The 17,391-nt window shown below is 42.3% G+C and overlaps 1 protein-coding gene across 1 annotated transcript; it reads left to right on the top strand.

Annotated features, from left to right (window-relative positions):
• The first annotated feature begins 16,063 nt into the window (after nucleotides 1-16,063).
• On the top strand, nucleotides 16,064-17,005 carry LOC108256847 (olfactory receptor 6N2-like). Its single transcript, XM_053675220.1, has 2 exons — nucleotides 16,064-16,500; nucleotides 16,663-17,005. The coding sequence occupies exons 1-2, from the start codon at nucleotides 16,064-16,066 to the stop codon at nucleotides 17,003-17,005; spliced, it is 780 nt and encodes a 259-aa protein (XP_053531195.1).
• The last annotated feature ends 386 nt before the right edge of the window (nucleotides 17,006-17,391 follow it).

The raw sequence follows: 17,391 nt of genomic DNA, 5'->3' as shown, positions 1-17,391 counted from the left end.
GAATGACACCCATGCACTTTGTGAAGGTACGAGGGGATAAAGCTAGCCAGAAGGGAAGAACCTGATATTTCTATGTGGAAATATGCACTTTTAGATCTATTGTCACAAACCAGTCCTCAAACTGAATCTGTGGAACGATAAATTTGGGCATCAGCATCTTGAACCTGTATGTTCGAAGAGTACAGTTCAGATGACGCAGATCTAAAATTCGCCGCATACTCCTATTTTTTGCGGACCAGGAAATAACGGCTGTAAAAACCTCCCTCCCTCAGTGAATGGGGTACATGTTCTATGGTCCCATTGTTGAAGAGGAATCTTACTTCCTACGCTAACGGGCTCTGCTCTGTGCTGACTACTGAGGTGAGCACACCTCTGAACCGAGGGGGGGTCAGGCTCTGAACTGGACCCAGTAACCCTTTTCTACAGTAGACAGAACCCATAGAGACACATTTGGCAGAAGTTTCACGCTGCCAGGTGGTCTTTTAGTGACTTAACTTTTCCACATTCTATTGGAGGGAAAGCATCAGATTTTCGTTGGCCTATGACAGCTCGCTGACCAGAGAACACTGAAAACTTGGGACAACCTTGGCTAGGGGAGGCCCTACAGTAGCACCGGGGGCTAACTGCCCTAACAACCTCATGTCCCCTGATATGTCCCTCGGCAGCCCCTCAGAACCGCTCCTCTTTTGTCTGTTTGGCCTTTATGACCATTCTCAGATCAGGCCTAGTAGCAGGCCACGACTGTGGCCGCCCGGATCCCCTGGCTGTCTGTGGGGGTTGGCGGGCTGCCGTACTTGCCTTGTGTGCCTCCCTCGCACTAGCGCTGGCCCGGGCTCCACTCGTGGATGCCCGGGTGAACTCGACACAACAGGGAAGGAACTGGCTGAATGCCGCCATATGTCAAGCTCACTCAGCAGGTCTGCTTGATAGGCCTGGAACACTGCCATTGTCTGCAGTGACCCTCACGCAATACCCACTATTGCATAGGCCTTGCCCACCAATCCCGCGGTGGCCTTACATGGCTTGGATGGCAAAGCCGCCCCCCCTAAACTATCTGTCGATGGAGTGATGTAGCTCGCAAGCCCCTCTTCCACCTTCAGCATAGCTAAATAGCCGTGCTGTTCATTATCCATGATGGCCGAATAATCCGACCTCACGGGGTTATAAATACAGTTTATGCATGGTTTTCCCCCCAGAAGCATGATATTTTGTCATGCACTTCAGGAAAAAAGGGGAGCTTTCTGTGGTATACTCTATACTATACTTACTAGCACCTTCTTCCACAATAAGGCTAGCATCATCACTGCTAGTCATGGGAATGATTGCCAAACTGCTCCTTCAATGACCTGCTGCCAATCACTCTCTTAGATTCTTGCCTTTTTCACTGTCATTTTCATTGTTGGTTTTTTCATTGTTGTTGCTTGTGTTCTTAAAAAATGCTGTTAATGATTACTGCATTCTTTTTTCACCATTAGCAATATTTGAGCACTAGTAATGTAAGATTGTACTCCAGTTCTTATTATTATTTTACTTTTGCTGAATTAAAAACTAAAACTGTTTGTTTTGCTAATATTGATGTATGAGACTTTAATCATCTCTCCGGGAACCGTCACCTTATCGTGGTGGAGAGGTTTGTGTGTCCCTATTAAGCTGAGGGCTGTGTTGTCTGGAGCCTTGCACTCCTGGTAGGGTCTCTCAAGGCAAAGTGGTCTCATGGGAGGGGCCAGACTAAGAATGGTTCCAAAACCCCTCATGGAAAAGATAAAGAGAGGAGGAATTACTCTGCCTGGAGGAAACCCCGGGCCCCCATCTGGAGCCAGGCCCAGAGGGACAAAGCCCGAAAAAGCAACGTGGCACCCCCCTCTCCATCCTATGGGCCCACCACTCATGGGGTGAACCGTGGGGGTCGGGTGCGCTACATGGGTGGCAGTGAAGGTCAGGGGCCTCGACGGACCACACTCGGGCGGCAGAGGCTGTGTCTGGGGACGTGGAACGTCACCTCTCTGTGGGGGAAGGAACTGGAACTTGTGCGGGAGGTGGAGCACTACCGGCTAGATCTGGTGGGGCTTACATCTACGCACGGTCTTGGGTCTGGAACCGTACTCCTGGATAGGGGATGGAGTTTATTCTACTCTGGAGTTGACCAGGGTGCGAGGCGCCAGGTGGGTGTGGGGATACTCACAAGTCCCTGGCTGAGCGCTGTTACGTTGGAGTTTACACCGGTGGACGAGAAGGTCGCCTCCTTATGCCTACGGGTTGTGGGGGGGAAAACTCTGTTGTATGTGCATATGCACCGAACACCAGTTCAGAGTACTTTGCCTTCTTGGAGACCCTGAACAGAGTCCTGTATGGGGCACCATTAGGGGACTCCATAGTTCTGCTGGGACACTTCAACGCGCACGTGGGCAATGATGGAGATAACTGGAGAGGTGTGATTGGGAGGAATGGCCTCCCTGATCTAAACCCGAGCAGGCATTTGTTATTGGACTTCTGTGCTAGTCATGGACTGTCTATAACAAATACCTTGTTCAAACATAAGGAGGCTCATAAGTGTACGTGGTACCAGAGCACCCTAGTCTGAAGGTCTATGATCGATTTTGTAATCGTATCATCTGATCTGAGGCCGCATGTTCTGGACACTCGGGTGAAGAGAGGGACGGAGCTGTTAACTGATCACCATCTGGTGGTAAGTTGGATCAAGGGGTGGGGGAAGACTCTGGACAGACCTGGAAAGCCCAAACGGGTAGTGTGGGTGAACTGGGAACATCTGGAGGAGGCCCCTGTCCATGAGATCTTCAACTCACACCTCCGGCAGAATTTTTCTGGCATCCCTGTGGAGGTTGGGGGCATTGAAGGTTGGGCAATATTCAAAGCCTCCATTGCTGAAGCTGCAGCAGAGAGCTGTGGTCTCAAGGTCTTAGGTGCCTCAAGGGGCGGTAACCCTCGAACACCATGGTGGACACCATGGTGTGGGAGAACTTCTGAGAGGACATGGAGAAGGACTTTCGGTCGGCACCAAGGTGTTTCTGGAAAACCATCCGCCACCTCAGGAAGGGGAAATGGGGAACCATCCAAGCTGTGTTCAGTAAGGATGGGATGCTGTTGACCTCAACTGAGGAAGTAATTGCACGGTGGAAGGAACACTTTGAGGAACTCCTGAATCTGACTAACACACCCTCTATGGTAGAGGCAGAGGTGGAGGCTGAAGGGGGATCATCGTCAGTTTCCGTGGTGGAGGTTACTGAGGTAGTCAATCAACTACACAGTGGAAAAGCCCCGGGGATTGATGAGATCCATCCAGAAATGCTGAAAGCTCTGGGTGTGGAGGGGATGTCTTGGATGACACACCTCTAACATTGCGTGGAAGTCGGGGACAGTGTCCAAGGAGTGGCAGACCAGGGTGGTGGTTTCCCTGTTTAAAAAGGGGGACCAGAGAGTGTGTGCCAATTATAGGGGTATCACACTTCTCAGCCTCCCTGGTAAAGTCTACTCCAAGGTGCTGGAATGGAGGGTTCGGCCAATAGTCGAACCTCAGATTGAGGAGGAACAATGCGGATTCCGTCCTGGTCGTGGAACAACGGACCAGCTCTTTACTTTCGCAATGATGTTGGAGGGGGCCTGGGAGTATGCCCATCTGGTCTACATGTGTTTTGTGGATCTGGAGAAGGCATATGACCGGGTCCCCAGGGGTCTACTGTGGGAGGTGCTGAGGGAGTATGGGGTGAAAGTTTCCTTTTTAGGGCTATCCAATCACTGTACGCCCAAAGCGAGAGTTGTGTCCGGATGCTTGGCAAAAAGTCGGACTTGTTCCAGGTGGGGGTTGGTCTCCGCCAGGGCTGCGCATTGTCACCAATTCTGTTTGTGATATTCATCGACAGGATATCGAGGCTTAGTCATGGTGGGGAGGGGTTGCGGTTTGGTGACCTGAGGATCTCATCGCTGCTTTTTGCAGATGATGTGGTCCTGATGGCATCATTGGTCCATGACCTCCAGCACTTACTGGATCGGTTTGCAGCCGAGTGCAAAGCGGCTGGGATGAGGATTAGCACCTCTAAATCTGAGGCCATGGCTCTCAGCAGGAAACCGATGGAGTGCCTACTCCGGGTAGGGAATGAGAACATAACCCAAGTGAAGGAGTTCAAGTACCTTGGGGTCTTGTTCACGAGTGAGGGGACAGTGGAGCGGGAGATTGGCCGGAGAATTGGAGCAGCAGGAGCGCAGGAGAATTGGAGCAGCAGCACATCGCTTACCGCACTGTTGTGACGAAAAGAGAGCTGAGCCAGAAGGCAAAACTCTCGATCTACCAGGCAATTTTTGTTCCTACACTCACCTATGGTCATGAAGGTTGGGTAGTGACCGAAAGAACTAGATCGTGGGTACAAGCGGCCGAAATGGGTTTTCTCAGGAGGGTGGCTGGCCTCTCCCTTAGAGATAGGGTGAGAAGCTTGGCTATCCGAGAGGAACTCAGAGTAGAGCCGCTGCTCCTTTGCATTGAAAGGAGCCAGTTGAGGCGGTTCGGGCACCTGGTAAGGATGCCCCCTGGGCGCCTCCCTAGGGAGGTGTTCCAGGCACGTCCAGCCGGGAGAAGACCTCGGGGAAGACCCAGGACTAGGTGGAGAGACTATATTTCCACACTGGCCTGGAAACGCCTCAGGATCCCCCAGTCAGAGCTGCTTAATGTGGCTCGGGAAAGGGAAGTTTGGGGTTCCTTGCTGGAGCTGCTACCCCCGCGACCCGATTACGGATAAGCGGTTGAGGATGGATGGATGGATGGATGGATAGACTTTAATCATCTAGCTGCAAATGTGGAGGATCCACATATAAAGGCTCCAGTGTGATACATTTTTGAAGGGCTCAAATTAAGCTATGGTCACAACCCACATTTCAACCGGTATACCGATGCTACCTGCCCACCTATCATGCTACCTGGCTCTTCCAGAGTTCCCCAGATCCCATTCCCGAGTCTCTAGATCCCCCAAACCTATCTGGAGTTCCCACCCAATACTATGATCTCAAGGCAAACTTCAGAAAGCAGATGGCCTTCACTTTACCACCACACCGTCCATATAATAGATTTAAGAATAGTTTTTCCCAAAAGCTATTGCCATTCTAAACACATACATGTACTGAGTTCACAGCATATGTATATATTGTCTCAAAACTTTGCATTTCATAGTACCTCCCCCATCCGCCCCAATATCTTGTTTATCTTGTTTATTTATCTGTTTATTTATCTTATTTATCTTGTTTATTCTTCTTGTTTATTTTATGTACATGTTGGCACGGAACAAAAAAGGAGTGGCTCTTAATTTCATTGTACATGTGTATGGTGACAATAAAAGGCATTCATTCATAACTGTGCCACTGACCTGCTCCCAGGCAGCTGTCACCCTAGAGTTAGGATCTTTTCCCTCTCTAACCTCGAGCAGGCAGCTATGGGTGATCATATCAAGGAAGCTCTTGGTGCTGGTTTTGTCCCTCCTTCAACCTCCCCCACTGGTGCAGCTATATTCTTCTTGGGCAAGAAAGATGGCAGCCTTTGTCCATGCAATGATTACTGAAGTCTTAATAAAATCAGAGTCTGGAAACATTACCCCTTGCTACTTTTGTTCACCACTTTCAAGTTGCTACAGAGAGCTTCCATTTTCACCAAACTCGACTTGCATAATGCTTACCACCTTGTGCACATCTGGCAAGGGGATGAGTGGAAGACCACCTTAACACCTACTTTGAATACCAAGTCATGTGGCATCCCCATTCTCTGCCATCACCAAGAGTAAAGGTTCCAGTTTCCCTTTTCGCACTCTTGAATACTGCCAGAAACAGTTTTGGTGGCAAGCATCAAGGAGTATGTCAAGACCTCAGTGACACCCTGCCCAAGATGCAACCAAAGGAAAGTCCTGCATCACGCACCTCAGAGGTTGCTTCATACACTCCCCATCCCACAACAACCCTGGTCACACCAGTCCATGGACTTTATCACAGGACTTCCAAGGTAACACCACCATCCTTGATATTGTTGACAGATTTTCCAGGACATGCAGTTCCCCTGCCTAAGCTACCCACAGGTAAAGAAACCACCAAATGAATTATTAACCATGTATTCCAAGTTTCTGGTATACCACAGGACATTGTTACTGACCATGGTCCACAGTTCTACTTTCATTTCTGGCATGCCTTCTGTCAACTGATGGGGATGACAGGGAGTCAATCTTCAGGTTTCCACCCGGAGTCCAAGGGTTGAGCAGAGAGGTTAAACCAGGATCTGGTGGCAACCATGAAGTTCATGGTAGCTAACAACCCATTCTCCTGGTTCATCATGTGGGCTGAGTACACCCACAGCACTTTATGCTCCTTGGTCACTGGTATGTCCCGTTTTAAGGGGCCAGTTTGACACATCCCCTCTCCTGTGGCTTAGTGATAGAGCATCTGACTCATGACAATGACCCGAGTTTCAGTTCCGGTCCTGACAACCTAACTATCATCACTCCTGTCAGTGCATGTTTGTTATGTTGGTGTCTTTTCAGTCTGCCTTGTTTAGCATAGCTAATTTGGTACAATACAATACATTCTGCAGTAAACAGAGCCAATCTTCAATATGTATGTTTTAAGATTTCATTTAGATTTAATAAGATATTTTTATATAAATAAGAAATAAGAATATTTATACATTATTTTCATATTTGGCTTATTATACTACAGTAGAATATTTAAAACCAAGATAATCGATAGTTCTATCTCTAATTACTACAAAGAACATCTCCAGCTTGTGGGTTTGTTATAGAGTTAATGATCACGGTAAATATTAATTATTATTACACAAGTAGAAAAATGTGTTTGGATGGTCTACATTCCAAACATACTTTTTCTACTTATATATGGTGATAAAAGAGATTATAATAAGTTTACACTTCTCAGTGATTATGCTGAATACATGCACTGAGCCCCATATACACTGTGCTCTGTATATACACACACTGCATTCCAAATACACACTGCGCTCCATATACACTGTGCTCTGAATACACACATGGCCCTCCACATACTGTACACATAAGGAGATAATAATTTTATTTTTGCAGTACATTTCTTGTTAGATTAAATCTTTAGTGTGTGCATCACTGTGATGTTTAAAAAATATATTATTATTGTGTTGATGCATAGCATTTTCTCTTTTCATACATTGTCCATGTGATAAACAATAGGATAGAAACGACTATTATTCTCATATAATAAAATGACTTTATTATTCTCATAAAAATGACTTTATTATTTCCATTATATACTCATGCAGTCGTCCAGCTTCAGGCCGTTAATCTCATGGGGAGTTTGGGAATCCCCCCAAGCTCTCATTACAGCACAATAATGCAATGCTCATAATTAAACCCCCTTAGAGTTCATGCAACTGAAATGTTTTTAATACAGCTGAATATTTTGATTCCTGTGACCTCAAAACACTGAAATCATCATGAAGTAGGCCCAAAAAAGATGTAAGAGGAACTTACAAAAGGAAACTATCTAAAAATAGACAGATCTTTTCAACAAGTAATCCGAGAGAAATAATTTCCTCAATGTGAAAAGTATTTTAATGTAAATCCGACAATTCAAAATGACAAACATATACATATAACTTATGGCACATATAACTAGTGTACACAATCAGCTACATCAGGAAGTTCCTCCAAGTTACAGATGAAGAAATTACATTTGTATGGAGAAAATTACAGCTTCTTGTGAATTCACACAGCATTGTTGACAGAGCTGCAAGTAGGACCAAATATCTGGAACCAAAAATATAGAAAATATTTCACAGTGGAGAAAAAGGAAGTATACTATCATTCCTTACGTTCACTGGTAATCACCAAACGTTTCACAAGCGCTTTGCCAGAAACCACAAAATCTTATTTAAATAAAGAAAAACATTTTTTTTTGATAAACAGTGTTTTGTGTGTGTGTGTGTGTCTGTGTATATGTATACACAGTAGATGACAATTCCTACTTTATTCATATTAGTGTGGTCTTTCAAATGGGTGTTTTGCAAAGGAAGTAACAATCCTCCATAATGTTACATAATAAAATAGTTCAATCTAGTTATTTGTCACTGATCACATTTACTTGTCATGTTGTATCATAATGTTAGACAGAAGAATCCAGGACACATGGAAACTCAGACATTACATTAACTACAGAAAACAAATAGGTGTCAAAGATTATATAAAATATTTAGGGGAATTACAGTGAAGGCAATTTCTTAAAGTTAACAGTTCTCTCACTTTCCTAGAAAGTGAGCAATATAAACAAATAATTTAATTGCTAATAAGTCAAAACATTACAGAAATAAAGGAAATCCAAATTGTTAACCATTGTTATCCACACTGTCAAACAGATCTTCCACAGTTATAAATTAATAACTAATTATTTTGTCTTGATAAAGATGTAATAAAAATTATTAGTACATGCTGTTCATAACTGTTCATAATTCAGTGAACATTAGAAACTAAACATGCATTTCAACACACTCCAATAATTTTGTTTAAAATGTAGTTTAGAGCATACAAAATTGAAACTTATCTTGAACTTAAAAATAGCATTTGTCTCACTTTCCAAATCAGTTTTTTGATACAATTAAAAATCTTCTGCATTTTAAGTCCATATATTATTGGATTGAGTAGAGGAGGAATAACCAGATTTTTGTACCAGTAATGGTTTACAGATGGACACATATCTGTCATAGGCCATAGCTGATAACAGTGTGAACTCTGATATGGCATATGTGTAAATAAAAAATGAATTAAATATACATGCTTCATAGGAGATGATCTGAATTTCAGACAAAAAATCAATGAGCAATTTAGGATAAAGAGCAGACACGAGCTCTAAAGTCAGGCGGAGAACCGGACCCAGAAGACAGAGCAACAGATAGAACACCGCTCGTCTCTGGTTCCTCTTCCAAATCCATACAAGAACCCCATGACCCAGATCCACGAGGTTCTGAAACCCAACTTACTTCAGAAGAGAAGAGAGCGAGCCGTTCCCAAACTGTTATGCTAAATGCAACGTCGAAGTTCCCTTTGAAAGGGAACAGACTTCATATAAAAACCAAAATTAACTTCCTCTTACTTTCACACTATTCATTGTTACCCAGATGAGGATGGGTTCCCTTTTATTATTCTTGACACGAGAAATAGCGTGAACACTAGAGCATGAACCCTTTGCAGCCTGTGGGAATGACTGCCTGCATATTTACCTGGACTTGCAATGAGCGAATGAGATAGATGTCGCCACCATGGCAGCTAGTGGAGCTGGCTCAGAGGCATGGAGCTGTGCTAGCTATGCACTAAGTGTGGCTATCTGCTGCTATTGCTCTTCAATGAGGTGACCCTGTGCCACCAACACCTGACAGCACTCCATATTACATGCTGTATCCATTTGAAGATGAAGTATTCTGTCAGGCAGCAGATATAGATGCAAGTGCACTTACACAACAGCTTTATTCGGAACGTGTCCAACAAGATCCAAAATGTGAGACAAAGTCGTAGAATAGGCAATGGTCAGGCAATGTGAAAACATAGCAGGACAGGCAGGAATAAGAGTCGGGAAAGTGTAGTTGGATGCCATATGTACATGCTGTATACACACACATACACACGTATACATGTTCATTTAATGTTAATTCTAAAAGCTGCATCTCTGTATACATAACTGCATGAATTTAACTATTATTATTATTATTATTATTATTATTATTATTATTATCAGCAAGTTGGAATAAGTCATTATCTTTACACAAATCCTTTAAAAGAAACCATTAAACAACAGCACAGTGGGATATTTTTGTGCACGTGTGCGTGTACCCCTAACTAATCAACAAATAATAAATTAATTCTGAAACATTACCTGACATTAAATCTTATAAACATTATAATGAACAACCATCACAATGTAACGAACTAGTCTCAGGCATCATAGTGTGTAAAAGAAATAAATGTTTTACATAAAGTTTACAGAAGGTTAAAATATTTATTGCCAAATTATTTGGATGTTCCAACCTTTCATTTACCAAAACATTCATTAAATAGATAGATTATATGACCAAAAGTATGTGAACTCCTGACCATCACACCTATATGTACCCATTTCAAAACTGTGGGCACTTATATGGAGTTGTTCTACCTCTTTGTTCTTATAATAACCTCCTCTCTCCATGAACAGCTTTCTATTAGATTCTGGAATGTGGAGATGTGGAAAGTGTGAATTTTGTGGCTGTGGGGATTTGTGCCCGTGTTTGTGTGTGTGTGTGTGTGTGAAAGAGAGAGAGAGATGGTCAGGTGTCCACATACTTTTGGCCATCTAGTGTATGTCAAGTTTAATAATAAATAAATATATAAACAAAAAAAACATCAAAAGATAAGTGTGTCGATAATATAACAATATCTATAACCGTTTCAAATTAAAACGGCATTATTCATAATCATTGTTACGAAACAAGACTCAAACAGGAAGTAAGCGCAGGAGTAAAGTCTTTACATTAAAGTCAAGGTACTATGAGGCAGGAAACAAGGTCTAAACATAAACAGAGCTAAAACAAGAAACATGAACTTAAACAGGGCATGGAAACACTACTATTTTTAACTAACTGAACCTAGAAATGAGGCAGTGACAGTGTTAACGTGCTGTAATTAGAGCTCAGGGGAAATTGGCCCAAGCTCCCAGAGAGATTAATGGACTGAAGTCCCTCACACTGGACAAGTGCCCTGAGTCTCTAACAAACATGTTTATCTGTCATTTATCACACCATGCGACACTTGGATGAGGAAACGGTCTCCTGGGAATTTAATGTAAGGGGAATTTCTAATGCCTGTTGTTTGCAGACCATGATCTTTTTTTTTTTTTAATCCTTGTGTTATACTTTTACATGATATGGAAGGCACTTTGATCCAGCTCATATGAATCTAATATCAATGCAGGTCTTATTTTTAACCATATATATATATATATATATATATATATATATATATATATATATATATATATATATATATATATATATATATATATATATATACAGTGAGGAAAAGAAGTCCCCTGCTGATCCCCTGCTGATTTTGCACGTTTGCCCACTGACAAAGAAATGATCAGTCTATAATTGTAATGGTAGGTTTATTTGAACAGTGAGAGACAAAATAACAACAAGAAAATCCAGAAATACGCACGTCAAAAATGTTATAAATTGATTTGCATTTTAATGAGGGAAATAAGTATTGGACCCCCTCTCAATCAGAAAGATTTCTGGCTCCCAGGTGTCTTTTATACAGGTAACGAGCTGAGATTAGGAGCACACTCTTAAAGGGAGTGCTCCTAATCTCAGCTTGTTACCTGTATAAAAGACACCTGTCCACAGAAGCAATCAATCAATCAGATTCCAAACTCTCCACCATGGCCAAGAGCTCTCCAAGGATGTCAGGGACAAGACTCTACACAAGTCTGGAATGGGCTACAAGACCATCGCCAAGCAAATTGGTGAGAAGGTGACAACAGTTACATGCTGAAGCTATGCTGAAGGCGGAGGAGGTGCTTGGAAGCTACCTCTCTCCATTGATGGCAAGTAATTAGGGGGGCTGGCTTTGCCATCCAAACCACCATGTAAGGTCACCGTGGAATTGGTGGGCAAGCCTATGCAGTAGTAGTCTTGCTTGTGGGTCACTACAGACAATGACAGTGTTGCAGGCCTACCAAGCAGACCTGCTGAGTGAGCTTGACATATGGCGGCATTCAAAAAAGCCAATTCCTTCCCTGTTGTCTTGAGCCCCCATCCCCCACCCCCCCCCCCCCCCCCCCCCGGTTCATACGTGTGCTCACCACAGTAATCAGCACAGACTAGAGCCCAACGTTAGCACAAGAAGTAAGTTCCCTTTTGGACAAAGGGGCCATAGAACATGTACCCCGTTCCCTAAGAGAGGGAGGTTCTTACAGCCGTTATTTCCTGGTCTGCAAAAAAGTTTTGAGTATGCGGCCAATTTTAGATCTGCGTCATCTGAACCGTACTCTTCGGACATACAGGTTCAAGATGCTGACACTCAAACTTATCGTGCCACAGATTCAGTTCGAGGACTGGTTTGTGACAATAGATCTGAAAGATGCATATTTCCACATAGGAATATCGCCCAGCCACAGGAAGTTCCTGAGGTTTGCGTTTGGAGACAACACATACCAATTTCGGGTTCTTCCCTTCAGGCTAGCTTTATCCCCTCGCACCTTCACAAAGTGCATGAATGCAGCTCTGGCTACCTTGCGACTCCAGGGTGTCATATCCCAGCCCAGCCATGACTCAATTTCCCAAGAAGCAACACACACCTGTTACACACGCATGCGCTCACCTTCCCCGGAGTTCTGATCACACACACCTGTCACCAATCTCACACACACTCACACCACAGTATATAGAGACTGTTAGAACACAATGTCATTGCGAATTATACATTCAGTAGACTTGTTCTCTGTCATTTTCCAAGCCATTGATTCCCCGTGTTTGTTCGCTTAGTTTCAATGACCTTATCTTCCGTTCCGACTACATATTCTGCCTTACCCCTATTGTGTTGTTCGCCGATCGCCTGACCTCTGCCTGCCTTACGACTACGAACTTTGATCACCCCTTTGCCTACGTATACATCCTGCCGCTGTTTACATCGCTGTTTTTACTGGAGCGAAGAAAGGCACTTCATTCAACAATGCCCTCTTAAGCAACGCCATGCACCAGGAGAGAGCGCAACCACTAAGCAGTATCAGCCAAGGGTGAGTTTGGGTGTAGCAGCCCAGAGCTTGTTTCAATCTGCATTTGTTATGCTAGTCACATTAGAGTACTCAGGGCTGTCTTGTGTTTTAGAAGCGATGATTGACTCAGGAGTGGCGGGGCATTTCATTGACCAAACCACCATACAGCAGCACAGCATCCCTGTCTGCCCACTAATCACCCCACGCCGAATTCAAGCTATCTCTGGAGCCCCCATTAGGAGGGGGTTCATTACACACTGCACTGAACCAGTCAACCTCCGCACCAGCGCCCTCTATCAGGAGAGTATGAGTTTCCATGTCACTGTGTCTGCTCGACATCCAGTGGTCCTAGGCCTTCCTTGGCTAGAACACCATAACCTGAGAATTTCTTGGACTCAAAAGGAGATAATACACTGGTCCCCTCATTGCATCAAGCACTGTCTCCCGACACCTGTGATCAGGTTAGCAACCACGACCATAAAGAGCCCTAATACTACGACCACCGTTCATATTCCCATTGAATACCAGGACCTCAGCGAAGCGTTTAGTAAAGAAAGGGCTAGTGGATTACCACCTCATCGGCCCTAAGACTGCGCCATTGATTTGCTCCCAGGCACGACACCACCCCGGGGAAGAGTTTACCCACTAACGCAGACTGAGCAGACAGCCATAGAAGAATACACATTCAAGAAGCATTACACCAAGGTTACTTACAATCCTCAACATCCCCAGCATCTGCCGGATTTTTCTTTGTGGGGAAGAAAGGAGGAGGGTTACGACCATGCATAGACTATCGGGGCTTAAACCAATGCTCCGTCAAGTACCGCTATCCACTACCGTTAGTACCCATCGCTCTAGAACAGCTGCTACCATTTTCACCAAGTTGGATCTATGCAGCGTTTACAACTTAATCCGGATCAGAGAGGGGGATGAGTGGAAAGCGGGGTTCAGCACCTCGTCCGGGCACTACAAATATTTGGTCATGCCGTACAGGCTTTCTAACGCTCCCTCACTCTTCCAATGTCTCATCAACGACGTCTTAAGGGACATGCTGGGACGTCATGTAATCATGTACTTCGATGACATCTTGATCTACTCCAATTCCAAGGAAGAACACACTCACCATGTCTGTCAGGTTCTGCAACGATTACTCCAACACCAGTTGTATGTCAAAGCTGAAAAGTGTGAATTTCATATGGACACTATTTCATTTCTTGGATACATCATTAGCCCTGAAGGGGTTACCATGGATCACGAAAAAAGTCAAAGCAGTGGAGAACTGGCCTACACCCACAACAGTGAAGGAGTTACAGATGTTTCAGGGTTTTGCAAACTTTTACAGACGATTCATCCGGAATTTTAGGTCCATAGCCAATCCTTTGACATCCTTGCTGAAAGGTAAACCAGGACGCCTGCCCTGGAACCCAGCTCCCCAAGCCGCACTTGATCAGTTCAAGAAGGCCTTTACAACCGCCCCCATTATCAAACACCCAGACCCGTCTAGACCATTCGTCGTGGAGGACGACGCCTCTGAGACAGGTGTAGGAGCGGTTCTCTCGCGATGCTACGGAGAAAGGCCAAAACTCCATCCTGTAGCTTTCTTTTCACATAAGCTCTCACCCACCGAAAGAAACTATGACGTGGGCAATCGATAACTCTTGGCCGTTAAATTAGCCCTAGAGGAATGGTGGCACTGGTTGGAAGGAGCTACACTTCCCTTCGTCACATGCTAGCTGTTTTTTTGCATCATCAACCCACACATTATTATTATTAGTTGCTCACTCCTCTTTTGTTAACTGCACAATAATCCATTTATCCACTCATGTATATAAACAAGGTGATACACATCTGTATATATTCAAATTTGAATTCATCTGCTCATACATTGAGGTGTCCATAGTGTACATATTACCATTATTATTATATTTTTACTACTCTAATTCTTATTTTTCTATTCCTATTGTGTGTGTGTGTGTGTGCATATATATATATATATATATATATATATATATATATATATATATATATATATAAATATATATATATATATATATATATATATATATATATATATATATATATATATATATATACTTTATTTAAATTCTATTCCTATTTAATGTGTATTCTTTCCTATCTGTTTTTTGTGTAACTGAGCTGCTGTAACGAGGGAATGTTCCTCGTTCCCCATGCTTTCTCAGGAAGCATGTTGGGACACCAGCACATACATTGCAGGAGCTGGTGGCTTTTATGGGTTCCCAGGTGTCCAGTTGCCAAGGTAGTATGTGATGATGTGATAAGTTTATCTCCAAAAGGTTCTGCCACATGTCTTGCTGGCAGGAAATAGACTGGGCACCCACTGTGCTGGGATGTCAGTGATCTCTATTTCTCCAGGTCAGAACTCCTATGAAACATGACTGTGGCAGGATGGACTCCTCAGTTGTTTCTTGGGAAGTCATGGGATAGAGATGAAAAACAGGTGAAACTTTGTGTTCCTGTTGTCGTTATTGTTTGTTGTTTACTTTTTTTGTCCCCCTTAGTTTTGCAGCAAAAGGTAACAGACATAGACAATACCTAAACAATATATAATATGCATCACACAAATCATAGTTCATATCAGAAATCTACCTATGAAGAATGAATGTGCAACACTGAACTTGATGCTAAATCTCTGCAACGCTTTGAGGGAAACTTGGTAGGTGTCATCATCATTAGGCCCTGAGGCTACCTGCAGAGATTTGGCACACTGCCCCCTACTGGTCAGGAGAAAGCCAAAAAAGCCACTGGAACATTTTCCTGCATGACAACCATCATGTCCAGATCCTACCTGAGTGGTGTTAGAACAGCACCACATACTGGACAAAATTTCTAAGAAGTAGCTATTTAAAAAAAAAAAAAACTAATAAAATATATATATATATATCACTGAAAGTTTACTTTTTCTAACTCCTCATTCACTGTTCAATGGATTCTAACCAAAAACATGTCACAAAGCTTCTTTTGCTGCTTATGGTACCGATTATTAGCTTGACCCCAGTATTGTTGCTCGTAGATGATATTATTATTATTATTATTATTATTATTATTATTATTATTAATAATAATAGTAGTAATAGCAATAGTAGTACTAGTAGTAGTCAGGAAAGAGGGTGGGAGTTTTATGCAAGTTAAAGGCAGAAAGTCACTAAGGAATATGTGGCCAGACGAGATAGTATAAATATGTACTGAACATTTTCTCACCACAGTTGTAAAATTTCTTCATCTAAACTATGATGGATTTTGTTTGTAATTGATGGATTTTACTAATGTTACGTATTTAACGCTTAATGGACATGTGGATTTACAGACTTACAGATATTTTTATTTCTTAATTACTCTCACAGTGTACATATCAATCATTGTATTTAATACTGCTGTAATTTTTGTCATATTCATGAACAAACGTCTCCATGAGCCCATGTACATTTTCATTGCTGCTTTGCTTTGTAATGCTCTCTTTGGAGCGACTGCTCTTTATCCTAAACTGCTCATTGATTTACTTTCTGAAAAACAAGTCAGTTCTTACCACGGCTGTTCATTTCAGGCTTTTTGTGTTTATACATATGCTGCATCAGAATTCATGCTGCTATCAGCTATGGCCTATGACCGTTATGTGTCTATCTGTAAACCTTTACATTATTCAAATATTGTAAAAATGCCCACTGTCAGAAAGCTCATATGTTTTTCATGGTTTTTACCTTGTTGTGCAATTGGTATAGCAGCTCTACTACTATCCCAGCTTCCATTGTGCAAATTTAAAATGAATAGAATATACTGTGATGGTTACTCAATTGTCAAATTAAGTTGTACAGGAACTTCTGTTAATAACCTTTTTGGACTTGCTATTTTCAGCATTGCTATATTTCCTCCAGTGATCTTCATAATCTACTCGTACATGAGGATACTCGCTGTGTGTTTAAAGAATTCGAAAGATTTCAGAAGAAAAGCTCTACAGACCTGTTTACCACATCTGATCATTTTCATAAATTTTTCTGTTAACATGTGTTTTGAAATGATAAATTCAAGACTTGAATCAAAGCAAATTCCCCACATTATTGCCATAATCCTGTCAGTTGAATATTTACTCATTCCTCCTTTATTCAATCCCATAATATATGGATTAAAACTGCAGGAGATTTTGAAAAGCATCAAGAGATTGATTTTATGGAAGAAGAGGGCTGAGGTTTATTTTTAGGTGTAGATTGTTTTGCTTTGAAATACTATATTATTATTATTATTATTATTATTATTATTATTATTATTATTATTATTATTATTAGTGGCAGTTTTCAGAATTTAATGAAGCAAAATTTCTATATTACATGCTTGCAATAATATTACATTTATTACCAATAAGGCTTACTAAACATAAAGGCCAGAAAAAGTGAAATCATCCTTATTTGGACTGTAATGCTGAAATTAAAAATAAATAAATAAAAAGACCAGAATGTTATTTCATATGTAAAAAATGTGAATTGCATATCACAAAGTCAGATATGTTATAAAATAAACTGTGATTTTAATTGACTGAAATAGCAGTGATTTTGTAATAATAAACTTTTTGTGATTTTGTGAAGTTTC

Source organism: Ictalurus punctatus, chromosome 24 (genome assembly GCF_001660625.3).
Source record: "Ictalurus punctatus breed USDA103 chromosome 24, Coco_2.0, whole genome shotgun sequence".
Classification (NCBI taxonomy): Eukaryota; Metazoa; Chordata; class Actinopteri; order Siluriformes; family Ictaluridae; genus Ictalurus; species Ictalurus punctatus.
Note: the sequence above shows the minus strand (reverse complement) of the source record. Positions and strands in the feature narration are given on the sequence as shown.

Excerpts from the sequence above, each read along its gene's own strand:
- LOC108256847 (XM_053675220.1), top strand. The coding sequence starts at position 16,064 with ATGGATTTTACTAATGTTACGTATTTAACGCTTAATGGACATGTGGAT. Across the intron at positions 16,501-16,662 it reads AAGCTCATATGTTTTTCATG|CATTGCTATATTTCCTCCAG; the intron begins GTTTTTACCTTG and ends TGCTATTTTCAG.